Below are 16624 nucleotides of genomic sequence, written 5' to 3' on the forward strand. Positions count from 1 at the left end.
CCGAGCGGGACCCGCCGCCACCCGCCCCTCCCGGACCCCGTGTCCTTCCTGCACCCCGTGTCCTTCCTGCACCCCGTGTCCCCTCCCGGACCCCGTGTCCCTTGTGGCTACCCGTGTCTGCCACCGGCACCCTGTGTCCTGCTCTCAATCTCCATCTGCTCCGCGCACCCCGTGTCCTGTCCCTCCAACCCGTGTCCCCTCCCGGACCCCGTGTCCCTCCTGCACCTCGTGTTCTGTCCCTGCACTCCGTGTCCCCTCCAACACCCGTGTCCCGTTCCTGTGTTCCCCCTGAACCCCGTGTCCTGTCCGTGTCCCCGTGTCCTGTCCGTGTCCCCGTGTCCCCCTCCGTGTCCCCTGGCCCCGCGCGGGCCCGGCCGCTCCCCGCGGGCGCCCCCCGGCGGTTGCCCCGCGCGCGGCAGGAGGCGGCTCTGCGCGGCCGCTCGGCGAATCCCGCGGGCTCCCGGCGGCGGGGCCGAGCCCCCCTTTGCTCCCCCTTTTCTTCCTCCTCCTCCTCCTCCTCCTCCTCCTCCTCCTGCTGCTCCTCCTGCCGCCGCCGCCGCTGCCGGGCTCCGCTCCGCCTCGCCAGCCCCGAGCCGGGTGCCCCGGCCCTGCCGCTCCTCCCGGCCTCCGCAGTCCCGGCCCGGCGGGCGGTGAGTCCTGTCCTGTCCCCCCGGGCAGATCGGGGGTGTCGCAGGGTCGCCTCATGGCGGGAGGGCACGGTCGGGCGGGAAGGGGGGTCCGGGCGGCCCCGGCGTGCGGCGGGACCCCCCAGGCGGGCTGGGGCAATTCCCGGGGTGATGGGCATCGCCCCCGGGGTGACGGGCACCGCTCCGCGGGTGAGGGTGGCCACGCTCGGGGCATCTCCTGGGGTGACGGGCAGCGCTTCCCGGCGACGGCATCGCTCCGCGGGCGATGGTGGCCGTGCTCGGGGCATCCTCTCCCGGTGGCGGCGGGTCACGCTTTGGGGCATCTCCCTCCGGGGGCTGGTGACCGCGCTAGGGGCATCTCCAGCCGGGGATTAGGGACTGCCCTCCGGGCGTCATCCCCGCGGGCTCCAGGGGTCCTGCCCCGGCACTCTCGGTGCACCCTCCGGGGGTCTGCGGTGCCGGGGGTGAGCTCGGTGTTCGTGCTTGGTGCATCGTCCCAGAGCGCTGGGGGACTTGTTCCCCCCCTGCACACCCATCCGTGTGATCCCCGCACCGGGGACCAGCATCAACAGCCCCTTTTCCACATCAGCGGGGCCCGGGGGTGTTCAGGTGTCCCAGGAGCAGCACCTGCTTCTGCCGCCCTTCCAGAACATGCCTCGCACGCAGCAAGCTCCGGCTGGCAGCGCTGGCTGCTGATCGGGTACAGCCGGCCCCTACGGAACCGTGGCTTTGGGCTCTGTCGCCGTGTCCCCCTCCCCAGCCCTGCTGGCTGTAGTAACACCTCGGAGCCCCTTCCTTCCCCTGGGCTGTGAAATGCCCACAAACATCCCCGAGCTGGCGGCACCGCTTAAAAAGCACTGGATGTGTTGGGAGGAGGAGGCACCGCATCCCCGTGCCTTTTTACCCGTCCACCGCGGGATGAGGCACTTTCACACCGCCCGTGCTCCAGGGAATACCCGCCCTTAGCCATACCTGTCTGGGAGTTCATCCGTATGGAAAACGCAGCCGCTTTCCTGGCTAACACCGGGGTTGTCTCGCAGAGACCATTTAGTCTGTCTAGACAAGTATGATGAAGAGCAAAGTGCCTGGAGCTGAGTGATTAGAGCTCGGCTATCTCTGCAGTGCTACGTTTGTTGTACAGCTCTGATAGATGCTGCTCCGTGCTTTTGGAGCTCTGGTTAGCAAGTGCACAGCATGCAGACATGGATTGGGTAGGATTCTTTCATGTCAGAGCCAGGGAAGGAGAACACAGCCAGCCCTTCATCACACGTGTGCTTAGGAGAAGCAACACAAGCACTTGAACCAGACGAAAATGAACAGAGAAAACTCTGAAAATGGTGAACAAATGGGTGATGAGGGGGAGGAGGGGGAAAGGCACATACTGCCAGCTTACTTTCTGGAGGCTAGCACAGAGAAGTTCATGAATGTTTGTGTGACACTTAGAAAGCCTCAAATGGCAGGCACTGAAAAATAGGGTAGTGCTTTGTACGAGCATAGAATAAATAAAATCTGTAGAAGAGAAGGCTGGAACAAGGGGTAATGTATGTCCTCGGGATGTATTAAAATGAGGCACAGCACATTGAGAGAGCAGGCTTTACATAAAACAAAATCAAAGGCAAAGTGGACGTGTATGTGTTCTTAAATACTTAAGAACACTTAAATAAGAATACTTAAATAAGGACAAAAGGAAGCATCTGCCTCCATCTTAGGTATTTCATGACCTTTTCGAGTCTTGTCTTTCACCTTGCAAACCTTTTTTGCATATTGTTGAGTTGTCCATCTGACTTGTCCAGCAGTCCAAGTTAATTAATGAGGCAGATTCCTGGGAGGACAAACTTCCAGGACTGAGTCTTGCAGCAGTAACACATCAATCACAGCTCCAATAGGACAGGCAGATTCTCCTCCTGGTGAATGCACGTGTGAATCCCTGAAGGTTTCCACAGCACCAGGAATGACTCTTCCCGAGACCATCTGTTTCTGAGCCACAGACATATTCTAGAGACATTACACGCAAATATTATTGGGATCTGGCACTACGTGAGGCCAGAAGGCTTTATCTGACTTTCTGGGCTGGAACACACACAGATCTGACTCAGTGCTCTGTGGCCACTTGATGCCAACTGGACAGAGGATGCCAGAGCTCCATGGGGGTGCAAGTAGAGGGCTGAGCAGGTTCAGAGTGGATTTTCTCTGTGAGCAGAGGGGATTGATTCTGAAAACTGCTGAGTGTCTCAAAACCAGGTCTGAGCCTGGCCAAAGAGATTCGGTGTGACCCCAGGAGCTGAACCTACTCAGCAGGCAAAGCCTGGGTCCGTGTGAGGGGCTGTGTTGAGCTCCTTGAGGAAGTAGCTGGACAAATGAGAATTTTATTTGCAGCAGAGCTTCTCAGTCAGGAAAAATCTATTTCTATACATGTAAACAAATAAATTGAGAAAATTGCTTTCAGGCTGTCATCACTGCATTACTGGGAAGCACTGAAAAGGAGAGGCTGATCCTGGAGCGGCAGTAGCAGACACCAAGCGCAAATCTCAGGGAAAGAGCTATTAAGTAACTGGAGCATGTGTTGATAATTAGTTATCGCTTGTTATGTTTGCTCTGGGCTTTTCATTTCTGTTGACTGGCAATGAATTTTCTGCACTATCACTGCTTGTTTACAGTACAGCACCTAACAAAGGTAATTAATCAGTGTTAAGAGACCCTGCTAATGTCCCTCTGACATAAAAAGAGCCAGGTTAAGTCCGTTTGCCTTCAAATACTTCACAAGAGCTGAGGGGAGAGGAACAGAGTGAATCTCCTTCTGTGCATCTGCAGTGCTTATGGGAGAGTCGAGAGAACTAGAGAGAACTAGAAATTACTTACAAGTTGGCTTGTAAAATAAATAACTTTAGAATTACCAGCTTAAAAAAAATACAATCTCTGCAATGTTAGGGTCAAATTCTGTACAATACCAAATAACTCCATAATGCATTGAGTGCCCTTTCTGGATCTGTACATGCAATTTCTTCACACAAGACCATCCCTGTCTTGTCAGAATATCCCAAATGAACTCACCCTGTATGATATTGCCTTGGCCTTTGAGAATCACCCTGTTACTGTCAGCCCCAGGCATATCTATCCAAGAAAGCAATGTCAATATATTACAGACTAAATGACATATCTATGAATTACAAACAGAATAATTCATAGGTAATTTTCAATTACAGGGAATAATTTATATGTGCCTGATTTGCAAAGAGAATTATTTATGAGTAACCTGAATTGCACATGAAGCACATTAACAGGTTACTGTGGGAAAGGGAGTGTACAGACTGCTCAGGTGTCACGTGCTGAGCCTGGATTTTGGGGTGTTTTTGTGAAAACACTCGCCATGGCAATAAAATCTGTCAGATTTCATAGTAAACAGATTTGTGTAATGTGCCCAATCTGGTCTGAAACCTCGGAGTGGTGCTGAAAGCCTCAGGGAGTGTGTTGGAGCTCCTGCCTTGTGGAGCACCACGAGCAGAAAGGCCACAACCGGGGTCCTACATCATAATCCTTGGGAAAGGCTGCTGCCAGGAGCAGGCAAGGAGCCAAGTGCCAAAACCTTTGGGCTCTTTGTGTCTCCTCTGCACTGTGTGGAGGTGATGATGGATGATATGAAATATACAAGTAACAGGGAAAAAAAAGAAGGATTTCCAGGGACTGGATGAGATTCCCAGCACAGGCTCCTTCCCTGCTCCTGGATCCTGCATGTGTTCCATGCTGCACACAGGGACATTGATTGCTCCTTCACAGAATCACTGAGGTTGGGAGAGACCTCCAAGATCATCAGGTCCAACCTTCACGGATCTCGTGTCGTCCAACACAGTTGCTCCTGGTTTAGGAAAAATTACAACCTTAGCAAATGGCTGTAAGATGGAAAATGCATATTGGGAACAGGATGTTTTCCTAATAGTAAAGTAAAAAACAGCACAGGAGTGGATGTGGGGAGTGTTTCCACTTGCAGCAGATCTCTAGATTATTATTTTGCTTAAAGCATTTTCTGAAGTGCAACTACAAATTACTGGCCTTTTAAAAAAAAAAGGAGTTACTTTTTCCTCCCCAGGACTTGCTGGTCTGGTCCCACAGCTTGTCATTTAACAAGGGGCCAAATCAGCTTCTTTAAAGGCAGAACATCTTCTGAAATACCTGAAGGGCAGAAGGATGCCTTGGAGCTTCCACTTCTTCATCCCCACCTTGTCATCTTAAAAACTGAGTTGGGAAAGAAACTCTCCATGCCAAAGTGCCATTCCCTCCTGAGGGACTGCCTCAGGGAGTTACACCAGGCACCCTCAGCACAAGAGCTAAAAATTATAAAGCTCTGTTGCTCTGCTCCATTTAATGAAACACCATCTCCATATATCAGACCAAGACAAACAACATCTGCTATGGCTAATATGGCAAAAGAGCTTCTCTTTTCAACCACTAAAGTTGGTCCATAAAATTTTTCTGAAGCATTAATTTTCTCCAATGAAGTATTTTAGAAAATCTTACTAAAGAGAAGTAATTGTCTTGGATTTGGAGAGTGTAATGGGTTGCTGCTGTTCTGTTGGAAGCAAAGCCAGACTCTCCAGGAGAAGGAGGCACATGTCATTCCAGACTGAATTCCTGCAAATGCATTCCTGTGCCTGAGCTTTTGAACCACTAAAGCGTCGTCATGGGCACCCTTGGGCATGAGGAACATCACAAAACACCCATGGACACAGCTGGGAATGTCTGGAGCTGGGTGAATGTCCCCTTTTAGGAAGTCCAGGGAAACAATGTATATCCCATAGCTTTGGGCTCACTCTATGCTCCACGAGGGACCCTGGGGGGAACACTTACTACAAGACTGTGCACTCATTGTATTTGCTGTCACATACATCCACTCTTTGCTGCTTCCCATTTAGCTGAGAAAAATCCATTCATTTTCTAACCAGCTCCTCCTCCCCAGACCAACACTCCAGTTGTTGCCCAAAACATTAATGAAAGCAGCTTCACGCTTCCAGAAACTTTGAAATTTAAATCCTTTAACACGATCAGTCTCAACCTGGACCGAGTGCAAAGTCTCTTTCTTGACTTGCACCAGGCAGGCAGCAGCATCACATCCTCAGGGAGCTGAATATTGCTGAGAGCTCCCCAGTGAAAGTTCTGCAATCACCAGGAAAAGGCTGCTTGTATTTAAAGGTTGTGCAGAACAAGTGAAATCTTGTCCATTAGGAAAATGCCAGTCCTCACCCTACTCCAAGGCAAAACTCCTGATGACCTGCTGGGGTCAGACTCTCACTTTGTGCTCCCAAATCTGGAAGCAAGACAGAAGTGTAGAGATTTGGGTCACCAAGCACAGGGAAACCTCACACAAACTCTTGCTGTTCCCTGTAAAAACCTGCTGGAGCAATTTGGACAATTTTGGACAGTAAGAAGAGCTGAGAAAGTATCACAGATTTTTTTCTAAACTTTCACTGGATTAGAGCCCTTGTGCCACTTCAGATCCCCCCATGCCACCTGCTGTCAGCCTTTAATGCCAGTGAAATACAAAGCTTGCAAAAATGAAAGAAAACTGCTTATCCACTCTCTCTCCAAGCTACACACCCTTAGAGACAAGAAAGATCACACTAAATGAGGCCTTTTAAGGACTACCAATACATACACAGCTCTTCCCAATGGTTAGATGAGAAGGAATGCAGTGTTAATTTTAATGGGCTGCCACTTTCCTCTTACAGTGCTAACCGCCTCTGCATAACTGAGGAGAGGCTTGGGCTCATTTTGGTACTACTTTTTTAAAATATTGAATTTTCTTAATCATATTGTTGTCCTCAGGGGCCACTGAATGGCACTTACCTGGCAGAACTAGGCTGCAGACCTACTTAAATTATAGACTTAACCAGTTCCTCCTTAAAATATTTAATTTTTTTTTTCTGTGATTGAATGCTGCTGCTAGAGCAGTGATGGTCAGCAGCTGATGCATTTGATGTCCACCCAGAAAGATTTTCTGGCTCCTTTTGAGTTACTATGAACTTGCCTAGAAGAAGGTAACACTTATTCCTAGAAACCCTGGGCTTTTGTGCATATATCCCCCAAATTTCTCATTCTGCTGAACAGGTGGAGCACTTACCTGTGGTAGGCAAAAAGCCCAAAGCACTGCTCCAAAATGCTCCAGTTCTGCTTGGCATGGTGTCCTTACAGAAAGGAAAAATCCAGACATGGGTTAGTCACGGGGGCTGTGCTTTGTTTCCTCTTCTGATTCCCTCTCCCCAAGGTGGTCACTGGCACCTCCCCAAGTGCATAAACTGCAGTGGGAAATAAATGCTAGGAATAGGAATAGGAGTAGGAACAGGAATTCTGCAGCTTTGGGGAATGTTGGCCTTAGACAGGACCCTGGAGAGGATATTTCCAGGAAGCTCCAAATTAGTTTCTTTGTGCCGCAGGCTTTCATTTGCTCTTTATTTACCACTTGACATCATCCCCAGCGCTGCTGATGCTAACACAGTGTGACATGAAGCTGTTCATGAGGGAACATGATGGCAATGGGCCCGAGCATGTCCTGCTAGAGAGGCACCACCAGCCTCACACAGCAAGTCCCACCTTGGCTGGGCAAATGTCCCCAAAGCCTGCAGCCTGACAACAGCACTGGGAGCCAGCAGACGCCCTGGATAATAGCTAGGATTAAAAGGTGTTAGAGGAAATTGTCACCAGAGAGCAGCTGGTTTCACTGGTGTCAGATAAGGCAGAAGTTTAGGCTTGTGACCGACAGATAAAGACCAACATCAACCTCTTTGTTCCTGACATGGACCTGTTCCAAGGAGTGTGGTTTATCCCAAACAAATAGGAGCACCACCTTTCCACAGCCTACAAGGTCCAGTGCAACCAGTTGCACAACACTCAGAGTTATTTCACATCTTAGTGGGGCTTCAGGATAGAGCACCAAAAACCCCCAAACCAGTCAAGCCATCTGGTATACTCCGGACACCCAGCACCATTTTGGGGCTGTGCATTCCTGAGCACCATCTCCTGGCGCAGGGTCCCTGAGCCAGTGACACCCACGGGGACATGAAGAACCCCATAACAGCCACTACCACACGAAGCACAGGGCCTGGAGCGCAGCGTGCAGTGTTGACAGAATCCCACCATACCCTGCAGCCAGGATATTGGCGCTCACTGCTGCAAGGGCCAAGTGTGAGGAGCTTTCCTGTCCCTGGCGAGGCTGGGCACTGATGGCCATGCACCCCAAGGGTGAGGAGCTTTCCTGTCCCTGGCGAGGCTGGGCACTGATGGCCATGCACCCCAAGGATGAGGAGGTTTCTTGTCCCTGGTGAGGCTGGGTGCTGATGGCTGTGTCCCCAAGTGTGAGGAGGTGTCCTGTCCCTGCAGATGCCGGGTGCTGATGGCTGTGTCCCCCAAGTGTGAGGAGGTTTCCTGTCCCTGGTGAGGCCGCACACTGATGGCCACGTCCCCCAAGCATGAGGAGGTGTCCCGTCCCTGGCGATGCTGGGCGCTGTTGGCCGTGTCCCCTGAGCATGAGGAGGTTTCCTATCCCTGGGAAGGCCTGACACTGGTGGCCGTGTCTCCTCCCGCAGGCCGTGCCGCCGCCGCCGTGCCCCGCGATGCTGCAGTGCAAACACCCGCAGGAGTTCAGCTTCGGGCCCCGCGCTCTGAAGGACGCGCTCATCTCCACCGACCCCGCGCTGCAGGAGCTCTACGCCAAGGCCTTCTCCAGGGCGGAGAAGCTGTTCCTGTCCGAGGCCTACAACCCCCAGCGCACGCTGTTCTGCACGCTGCTCATCCGCACGGCCTTCGACTGGCTGCTCAGCCACCCCGATGCCCCCGAGGACTTCGAGACCTTCTACCACGCCATGCTGAGGAGGAAGCAGAACTTCTGTCGAAAGCACATTTACCTGCAGCCTATAGGTAGTGGGGGGATCTTCACTGGGCTGTCTGGAGAGACACAGGAGGGGGGCGGGTGGTGTTGAGTGCTGCTAACACCCTCCTCTAAGCACTCACCTGCAAATGCATTGGCCATAGCAAAGACAAGAGTAACAGGCAAGGCTCTGACATGCCCCCAGTCCAGGGTCACAAGCCGTGGTGGTAGACCTGCCATATAAATGGTATGTGTGCCCCTGGGTGAGGCTCGCTATGAATTTATGCATATATGTATATCAAAGTATGAAACAATGCTGGAAAAACCAGCATTTCTGGAGGTCTGTCTGTGATGGTTCATTAAACACAGCCACCCGTTCCCACGTTAATCATTCTGCACAACTCAAACAGGAGACAGCCTTCCAGCACATCTGCTCTGCTAATGAGAGCGTACTAACGCCTTGAGCAACCTCTCAGAAAGAGCTCCCTCTTCTCCTCTGGATCCATAACCACCCAGAAGTGTTCACCACATCCCAGAGTAAGCAATGAACTCCAGAATGAACCAGCCTGCCCGGTTGCTGTGGCCAGTGCCACAAAACCCCGTCAGATCCTAACGTTCACCCTGGCTGTAAGGCACTGACAGAGAGCTTCTCTCCTCAGATTTAATCGAAGGCCCCGCTGGGCTCTCGCTGCTGGATTCCCTCCAGAGCTGTGTGGAGTCTTTCTTCCTGGGCCTGCGTGTGAAGTGCCTTCCCTCCATCCCAGTCTCTTCCATCCACTGCTGCTTCCGCCACAGCCGGGACTCGGACAGGGTGCAGCTCCACGCAGGTGAGGAAGGAGCTGGCAGCAGGGAGCCCACCAAGACACCAGCCTGGCACATGGGCACGAGTTCTCCCTTAGGAAATGCCTGACACAGCCCTTCATTGCCTGAGCTGGGAGGGGATGAGGAAGGGAGTGAAAAGGCAGAAATCCTGTTCCCATGGAAAGCCCAGAGCTTTGAGGCTGGAAACAGGAATAAAAAACAAAGTGACTTTCATCATTTTTTCCTCTGCTGTTTGTATTTTTCAGTGCTATTATGTTTAGGTCCAGCTCTGGATCGGAGCAGCTCTGCGGGAAGGCTCTGTTGATTTGGTGCACTCTGAGTTCTCCCATCCCCTGCCCAGAGCCAAAGTAAATTATTGGCCTGGGTGGTGCAGGGGGAGAACTCACGGGCCTTTCATGATAGGAAATTTGGGTTCAAGTGTCACACTGTTCCCCAGGGGACTGGGTTTGCCAGCTGCCAAACTTGCACTGCACAAACATCCATCTGGAATGAGATGTTTGCAGGTACCATGGGCAGCACATGCTCAGCACAGACCCAGCACTGCAGCCCTGGGGCTGTTTCAGCTCAGTCCTGAACTGCCTGTAGGGAAACTCTGCTCCCAGGTGCTCATTTCCATGGGTTAGTACCAAATTCATCAGCATCTCTGCTTTGTTTTGACTCTGTGCCCAGCACCACTTCCTAAGTCGAGTCTTCTCTGATTTGAGAGATGGGCTACACAGCCATGGCTCTCCACCTGAGATGATGAATCCAGCAGCTCTGCCTGCCTGTGGGCTTGGATTACATCCTCCTCCCCCTCAGCAGCAGAAATTCTGGCTCTGTGCCTTCCAGGGATTCTTCATTTAAATGAACATCTCTCTTGTATTTGTCCAGATGGGATCCTGAATTTCCTGAAGAACAACAAGCCCATGGATGCCCTGTGTGTCCTTGGACTTACCCTGCTGGACCTTTACCCATGTGAGACCTGGAGCTTCACATTCAGCAAATTCCTGCCAGGACAAGGTGGGTCGGTGTCCCATGGTGATCTAGTGTGAGAATAAGGCAGCACTGTACCTTCCCTGTGAGACTGGAACAGCCAAATCTTACCCTAAACTTGCAGTTCCCTGGTAAGAGGAACTTTCCCCTAGTGTGAAATTAGGGGGATCAGGGCTCCTGATCCAGGCAGAGGTAACTGAGGTGATACCAACCTTTTGGGGAGTGGGTCTCATCACACCCTGTGTGCCCAGCTGGACTGTGCTCCCACAGCTGTATTTTCATGCTGCCTAAGGTGAGAGACAGTTGTAAAAGAGCACATGCCTGACTTTACTCCCCTCTCTTCACAGAAGTGGGAGTCTGCAGCTTTGCCAGGTTTTCTGGGGATTTTCCCCAGGCTGGTTGTAGCAGCTTGAACCCACCCACGCAGAAGGAAGAGCTCTGTGAAGTCAGCAAGGAGGGCAGAGAGCGAACCTTGCAGTTCAGTGCTCAGGAGATGGTCCAGTGCTGTAAGGTAGGACCAGCAACCTCCTGCACCCCGTGTTTCTTCCTGAGTAGGGTTAAATATTTCAGACCAGGGCATAAAATATGCCTCAGCCCAGTGAAGCAGCCATGAGACTGCTCCCAGAAGCACAGGCAGTCCCAGCTAAGCCCACACTGAGTTCAGACACAAAGAGCTTGCATTTTAGTGCACTGCATGGACAACTCCTACTGCCCTCACCACTGGGGCAAGTGACAACATCAGTTATGGGGAGGCTACAGGACTTGCCTCAGAATCACAGAATGGTTTGGGTTGGAAAGGACCTTAAAGACCATCTTGTCCCAAACCCGTACCACGGGCAGGGACACCTTCCAGTAAACCAGGCTGTGTCATGGAGCAGGACTGAAAGAGCCCTGCCCAGCTCCCAGGCTTGTGCTTGGGTAATCCTGAGTATTTTTCTTGTCAGGCACAGCAGGGCTGATACAGTATTTGGAGGATAATCAGAATATCTGGTGGAGCTGTGTGTAACTAATGGATGGCTGCAAAGGGTGACTGTCCTCCTCAGACACTGGCATCTGTGAGGGGAGGGGTCCCTGTGCAATCCCTGTTACATGGATGGAGGAGAATAATAGAGAATAATACCTCATCCAAGTTTATCTGAGGTATAATACCTCAGCCAAGTCATCTATATAAATACAGAGCCCTTAAACCCCCCTCACCTCCAACACTTCCTCTCCATGAATGCTGTCCTCCCTCATCCAACATCTGCCATATTCCAGCTGTTTCCAGTGTTCCTCCCAAAGCTGGCTCACACAGAGCAGTCATACCAGCACCTTTGAAGCCACTTTCCTTTGCTCCCCTGGTATTTGCTCAGGATTTTCTAGTTTGAGGCCTCTTCCTGTAATAATTTCAAGTGATATTAAGTGGCAATGAGAGGAGGAGAGGAATCCTCCATCCTCAGCCTTTCCACAGTTGCCAATTCCCAAGGCAGTCATGCTTGGCCAGCTGACTCCAGCTCAGTTTTCTGCTTTGGCACAAATGTTAATGGAGTCTGTTCTGGAAGGACTCAGATCTGTTATTGCCAACAGCTTCTTGCACATTTCTCACACAGGCTGTGTTGCTCTTTTCAGGCCCCAGTGGGACTGGTTTTCCTCTTTAAAAAACCCCCTAAAACAACAAAAACCACCACATTGTCCTTGGGGAAGAGCAGCAGCAGCACTGCCCCACAGCTCCAAACACTCTGCCTACAGGGCTCCCCACTTCTGCCTCACCCACACCCATCCTTCCTTCTCCACAACACAAACATGGAGCTGGGAAGAGGCAGCCAGGTTCTCCTATCACCTTGGACAAGCCAGGCTGGAGGAGTGCCATCGCTGAGCGAGAGGCTGGTCAGCCTGCCAGGGAGCAGGGAGGGTGGAAGAGCAGAGGAGGAACAGGAGGGGGCAGGCAGTAGAAAGAGGAATGACCATGCACTGCTGTGATCTTTGCTTCCCTGAAAGGTGACCTGCCACGAGATCTGCCACCTGATGGGGCTGGGGACGTGCCGCTGGCTGCAGTGCATCATGCAGGGCGCCCTGAGCCTGGACGAGGCGCTGCTGCGGCCCCTGGAGCCGTGCCCCATCTGCCTGCGCAAGCTGCAGCACGTCGTGGGCTTCAAACTCATCGAGCGCTACAGGGTGAGCCCCGACCCCAGAGCCTCCTGGAGCAGGGACAGGGCAGGGACAGGCTGGCTCAGCCCAAAGCCCAGCACTGAAGGTGCTGCAGCAGCGTGGTGAAGGCAGGAGATCTCAGGAGCTCCCAGGGTGAGGTGCTGAGGCAGCAGCTCACACCTGAACATGGGGTTATTCTACAAAGGCTCTGACCAACAAAGCATTTCGCACAGTTCCAGGGCTTTTGGCTCTTCCCAAGGGACACTGCCACAGTCCAACCACACTTTCCTACTCCCAAAAAAGAGGTGGGAAGGGCAGGCAGATTGCAAGCAGGAGCAGCAGTGAGTGCAGGGATTCCCACAGCTACGCCCTTTCCTGTGCCACCCTGGATTTTTACCTCTCTGGGGCTGCTGGAAACAGGGAGGAAACATGATGTGTGTACTTTGCTGCAATTCCTCTGTTTAAATTTATGAGAAAGGATCCCAAATACATGGAGGGTCCCAGACTCATCTTTTGTCTCTTCTCTCTCACCCATATCACTGCTAACACCACATTTAGACAGATCAGGAACAATGCTAACACACCCTTAGCTCTTGAAAGGGTTTTCTACCTCTGCTGTTTAAAAAGCAGGATTCAGTAGCCAAATGGTTGGTGGAATAGAAATAATGTCCCCATTCTCACTCAACACCCATCTTCTCCCTGGCTGTGATTCCTGTCTGACACACATCATGTTCAGAGGCAGGATTTTCCATGGCTGCCTATTTTAAAGTCTGTGGGTTGTATTTGTAACAAGATACGAGCAGAATGAGAAAGGAGATGCCTCTGGTTTCATTCAGCATGGAATCAGATACACAGAAGCATGCAAAGACTGTGGGGAAACACACACTTTTTTTGTGGTTTTCCTACTTGTCTGTGCTGCTGCCAGACCCTTCTCTGACTCTGTGGCTGTTTGGTCCCTATTCCTGTCTGAGAAGTGTCTAAATTGCCCAGACCACCAGAAGATTCTGCTCAAATAAAGCAGATAAATTCTGCTTTATTTAAACACCAGCCTGTCAGCATCCAGCCAGTGCTTTCTTGAAGAGAATGGCCACCTGCATTAATCTTTTCTAGAAGTATTTTTGCCTTTACACCTGCAGCAAATACTGTAATTGGCTCAGCATCCTCTGGTGACAGGAACACAAACCTTAAGGGATGATGCACTTGCCAAATGTCACATCTGCTTTCTTGAGAAGGCAAAGCTCAACTAAATACAGTATAAGCTGGTGTAAAAGAGCTGTGATAATCTCTGTAAGAGGCTTTACCATAGTGTTGAGAGGAGACATAAATGCCAGAGATGAATTAAATAGTTAAGGAACAGGACAGAAGAGGGCAGAAAGCATTTTGAGACGGTAAGAGAGAGCAAAGTTAACTTGTCAAGCATGTTAATTGTTAAGTCTGAAGTCACATTTCCTCTTGGAAACAATCACAGATCCCCACCTGCCACAAAACAGCTTCAGACACTCCTAATAACCACAGGAAATGCCAGAACCAAGCTGTGCCTCAGCAGCAACAGGTAACACTGCTCAGATCTGCAACTGAGACATGGTTTGGGGCAGAGGAGCACACGAGGCAGGAAACCAGTCCTTACGCAGCAGAAAGAGCTCCTCAACTTATTTATCTGAGTTGTACTCAGAACTACACTCCATTTTTTATTCCAGCATGAGTCATCTTGAAAACTGAAAGCAAGTTAATTGTCCTGGTGTTTCCCCACCATAATCAACATTTCCACATTTCCACCTGCTGCTTGTGCAGCATCCCAGGCTGTCCTCACACACGGTGGCTGGATGAGTTTGCAGTGGCCACACACACACAGACAGCAGGTCTTAGTGACATCCTCGGGGTGGACATCCACTTCAGCTGCTCTTGCCTGCAGGTAAACAAAACCCACACAGAGCTCATCCCTTCCTGGCCAAACAGGAGAACATGAGAGGCTGCAGCCCTTTGAACCCACCCAAAGTTCAAACAAAAAAGCCATCCAAAGGATGAGAGATTGAAAAGACTCTGGGAATGCAGGCAGTGATCCTGAGTTGATTATCCCCCTTTTTTTTTGTCTTGAACAGCCCAAATATACTGTTGGAAAATCCACATCACAGCTTTTTTTATTCCTGGGAATTGGGCTAAGCAGCAATTGGGATTCCTTCCTAGATTCACTATTCTTGGGAATTTAGAGCCATTACAAAACCATGGGCTGCTTGCAGCTTTCCAGGAGCTTGGCTGTCCCCTTCACTAGCCCAGCTCCCACTGCAGCTTCTGGCACTGCCTTTGTTGGATAAACCCAGAGGGAGGGAAGGGCCACTGGAGGTGGGACCAGGCAGGAGAAAAGTTGTCCCTTTGCAATTTTTCTTGCCCCAGAGGGAGGGGGCAGGGTGGATTAGCTAAGCTGAAAGAGTCCATTTTATTCCTGTAGGAAATTCTTCCCTGAGGCTCCATGCTCAGACTGAAATGAGAAGCAAGGCTGATTTCTCCCACCCACTCAATTTGAGCTCTTTATCCTTTCTGTCACTTGCCTGAAGAGAGAGCAATAGAGGAGGAAAAGAGGAGGGAGAATGGGGGGCTGTGAGAGAAGGGAGCTCCACAGGGCTGGGAATCTCCTGCCTGCTCCTCAAACACTGCAGCTCTCCCTGAGCTGAGCAGGGACAGATCCAGCTCCGTGCCTGGCACACTTGGGGACAGCCCAGGCTAATCCTGTCACTGCTGAGCAACTGGGGGCTTTGCAGATGGATCACTGGGAGCTACAGAAAGTAAAGGAGAAGAAATAGGCCACAGGAGTGTGAAAAACTGAAAAACACACACGAAAACCCCTCAACACTGGGAGCAGGGCAGACGAGATCACCTTCTACCCAGGGATGACTGGAGTACTGTGGTTCATTCCCTAAAGCATAAGGAGCAAATGTGCCAGGAGCAACCTGTTATATGCCTCATTGTGGCATTTAATATTTAAAAAGGAAATAGTCTCAGACATTTTCCTTTCATTAATTCTTTCCTAGAGCCAGCCTTCCCACTTGTTCATTTCAGCTGGGGAGGAGAAGAGCTATTCTTGGGAATAAAACACACTTTACCACAGGCATTAACAACATGATGAAACACAATTCTTCACCACTATCTGAGGAGTTTCTATAATGACACAGTTTCCTCTGGAGAGGCGTTGGTTTGCCTCTCCTGGAGATCACATTCACACAGCAGGGAATGATCTGGTGCAGTTTTCTCCTACCACCTTCAATAACAGGGCAGATAAAGTTCACATCTGACTGGAGGCAGCTCTGCCACAGTCCAAGAAGATGGGACAAGAGAAAGCTCCTGCTTTGCAGGGTCGCCAGGAGCTGTCTGAACCCACTGTCTGGCAGAGAGGACTGTGGCCAGCTGCAGCTGAGCCACCCAAGATAAATAGGTTTACCTGGCAAACACGGGGGAAGGTGTAATGGGCGTCTCTCATCCTCCACAACGAAACCTTTCTTCTCTCACCACAGAGGCTCTATGCTTGGACACAGACCGTGCTGTCCACGTGGCCAAGGCAGGAGTCAGCAGAGCTGTCTGCCTCAGAGGACATCCTCCCATTCAGCTCTGACTCTGGGATGTGCTGCGAGAACGACTCCGAGGCCGTGACCTCCTTGTCCGAGCCGCTGAGCCCCGACACCTGCAGCCAGGGCCTGTCCCTGGGGCTGGAGCTGGAGCAGGACGAGCAGCCCAGCTCCCTGCAGGAGGGGCAGGCCCAGCCCCGGCCCCCTGGGCACACCAAGGCCACGGACACCATCAAGGATTACGAGCTGTGGCTGGAGATGTGCATTGCTGCCCTGGAGAGGAACGTCTCTGAGGAGGAACTGGCTCAAGTGGACAAGACCGTGGACGCCCTGGCTAAGTGGGAAATGTTTACAGGCCAGCTGCCTGCTATGAGGAAGGACCTGCCCTTTGCTAGGGACAGCACTGGGCTACGCAAAGTTCTTGGAGACAAATTTTCCTCCTTGCGGAGGAAGCTGAGCTCCAGAAAACTGTCCAAAGGGGAATCATCCCCTCATCGCTGGCGGTGGGAGGACAATTAGGCTGGGGCTGCCTCGGGCCAGCTTTGCTCACGTCACTGGTTCCAGCCTTCCTCACCCCAAGCTGTTGCTGTCTCAGAGAAACAGCAACTTCCCCCGGGAATAAAAGGTGTTTTGTTTTCTGAGAT

General features: G+C 51.6%; 1 protein-coding gene across 1 annotated transcript; it reads left to right on the top strand.

The window, feature by feature from the left end:
• The first annotated feature begins 566 nt into the window (after positions 1-566).
• AMZ1 (archaelysin family metallopeptidase 1) lies at positions 567-16624 on the top strand. Its single transcript, XM_038150995.1, has 7 exons — positions 567-650; positions 8222-8552; positions 9162-9329; positions 10195-10323; positions 10644-10807; positions 12274-12450; positions 15930-16624. Exons 2-7 carry the CDS (start codon positions 8249-8251, stop codon positions 16497-16499), a joined length of 1512 nt encoding a protein of 503 aa, XP_038006923.1. The 5' UTR covers positions 567-650; positions 8222-8248; the 3' UTR covers positions 16500-16624.

The sequence above is a fragment of the Motacilla alba genome, chromosome 14 (genome assembly GCF_015832195.1).
Source record: "Motacilla alba alba isolate MOTALB_02 chromosome 14, Motacilla_alba_V1.0_pri, whole genome shotgun sequence".
Taxonomy (NCBI): Eukaryota; Metazoa; Chordata; class Aves; order Passeriformes; family Motacillidae; genus Motacilla; species Motacilla alba.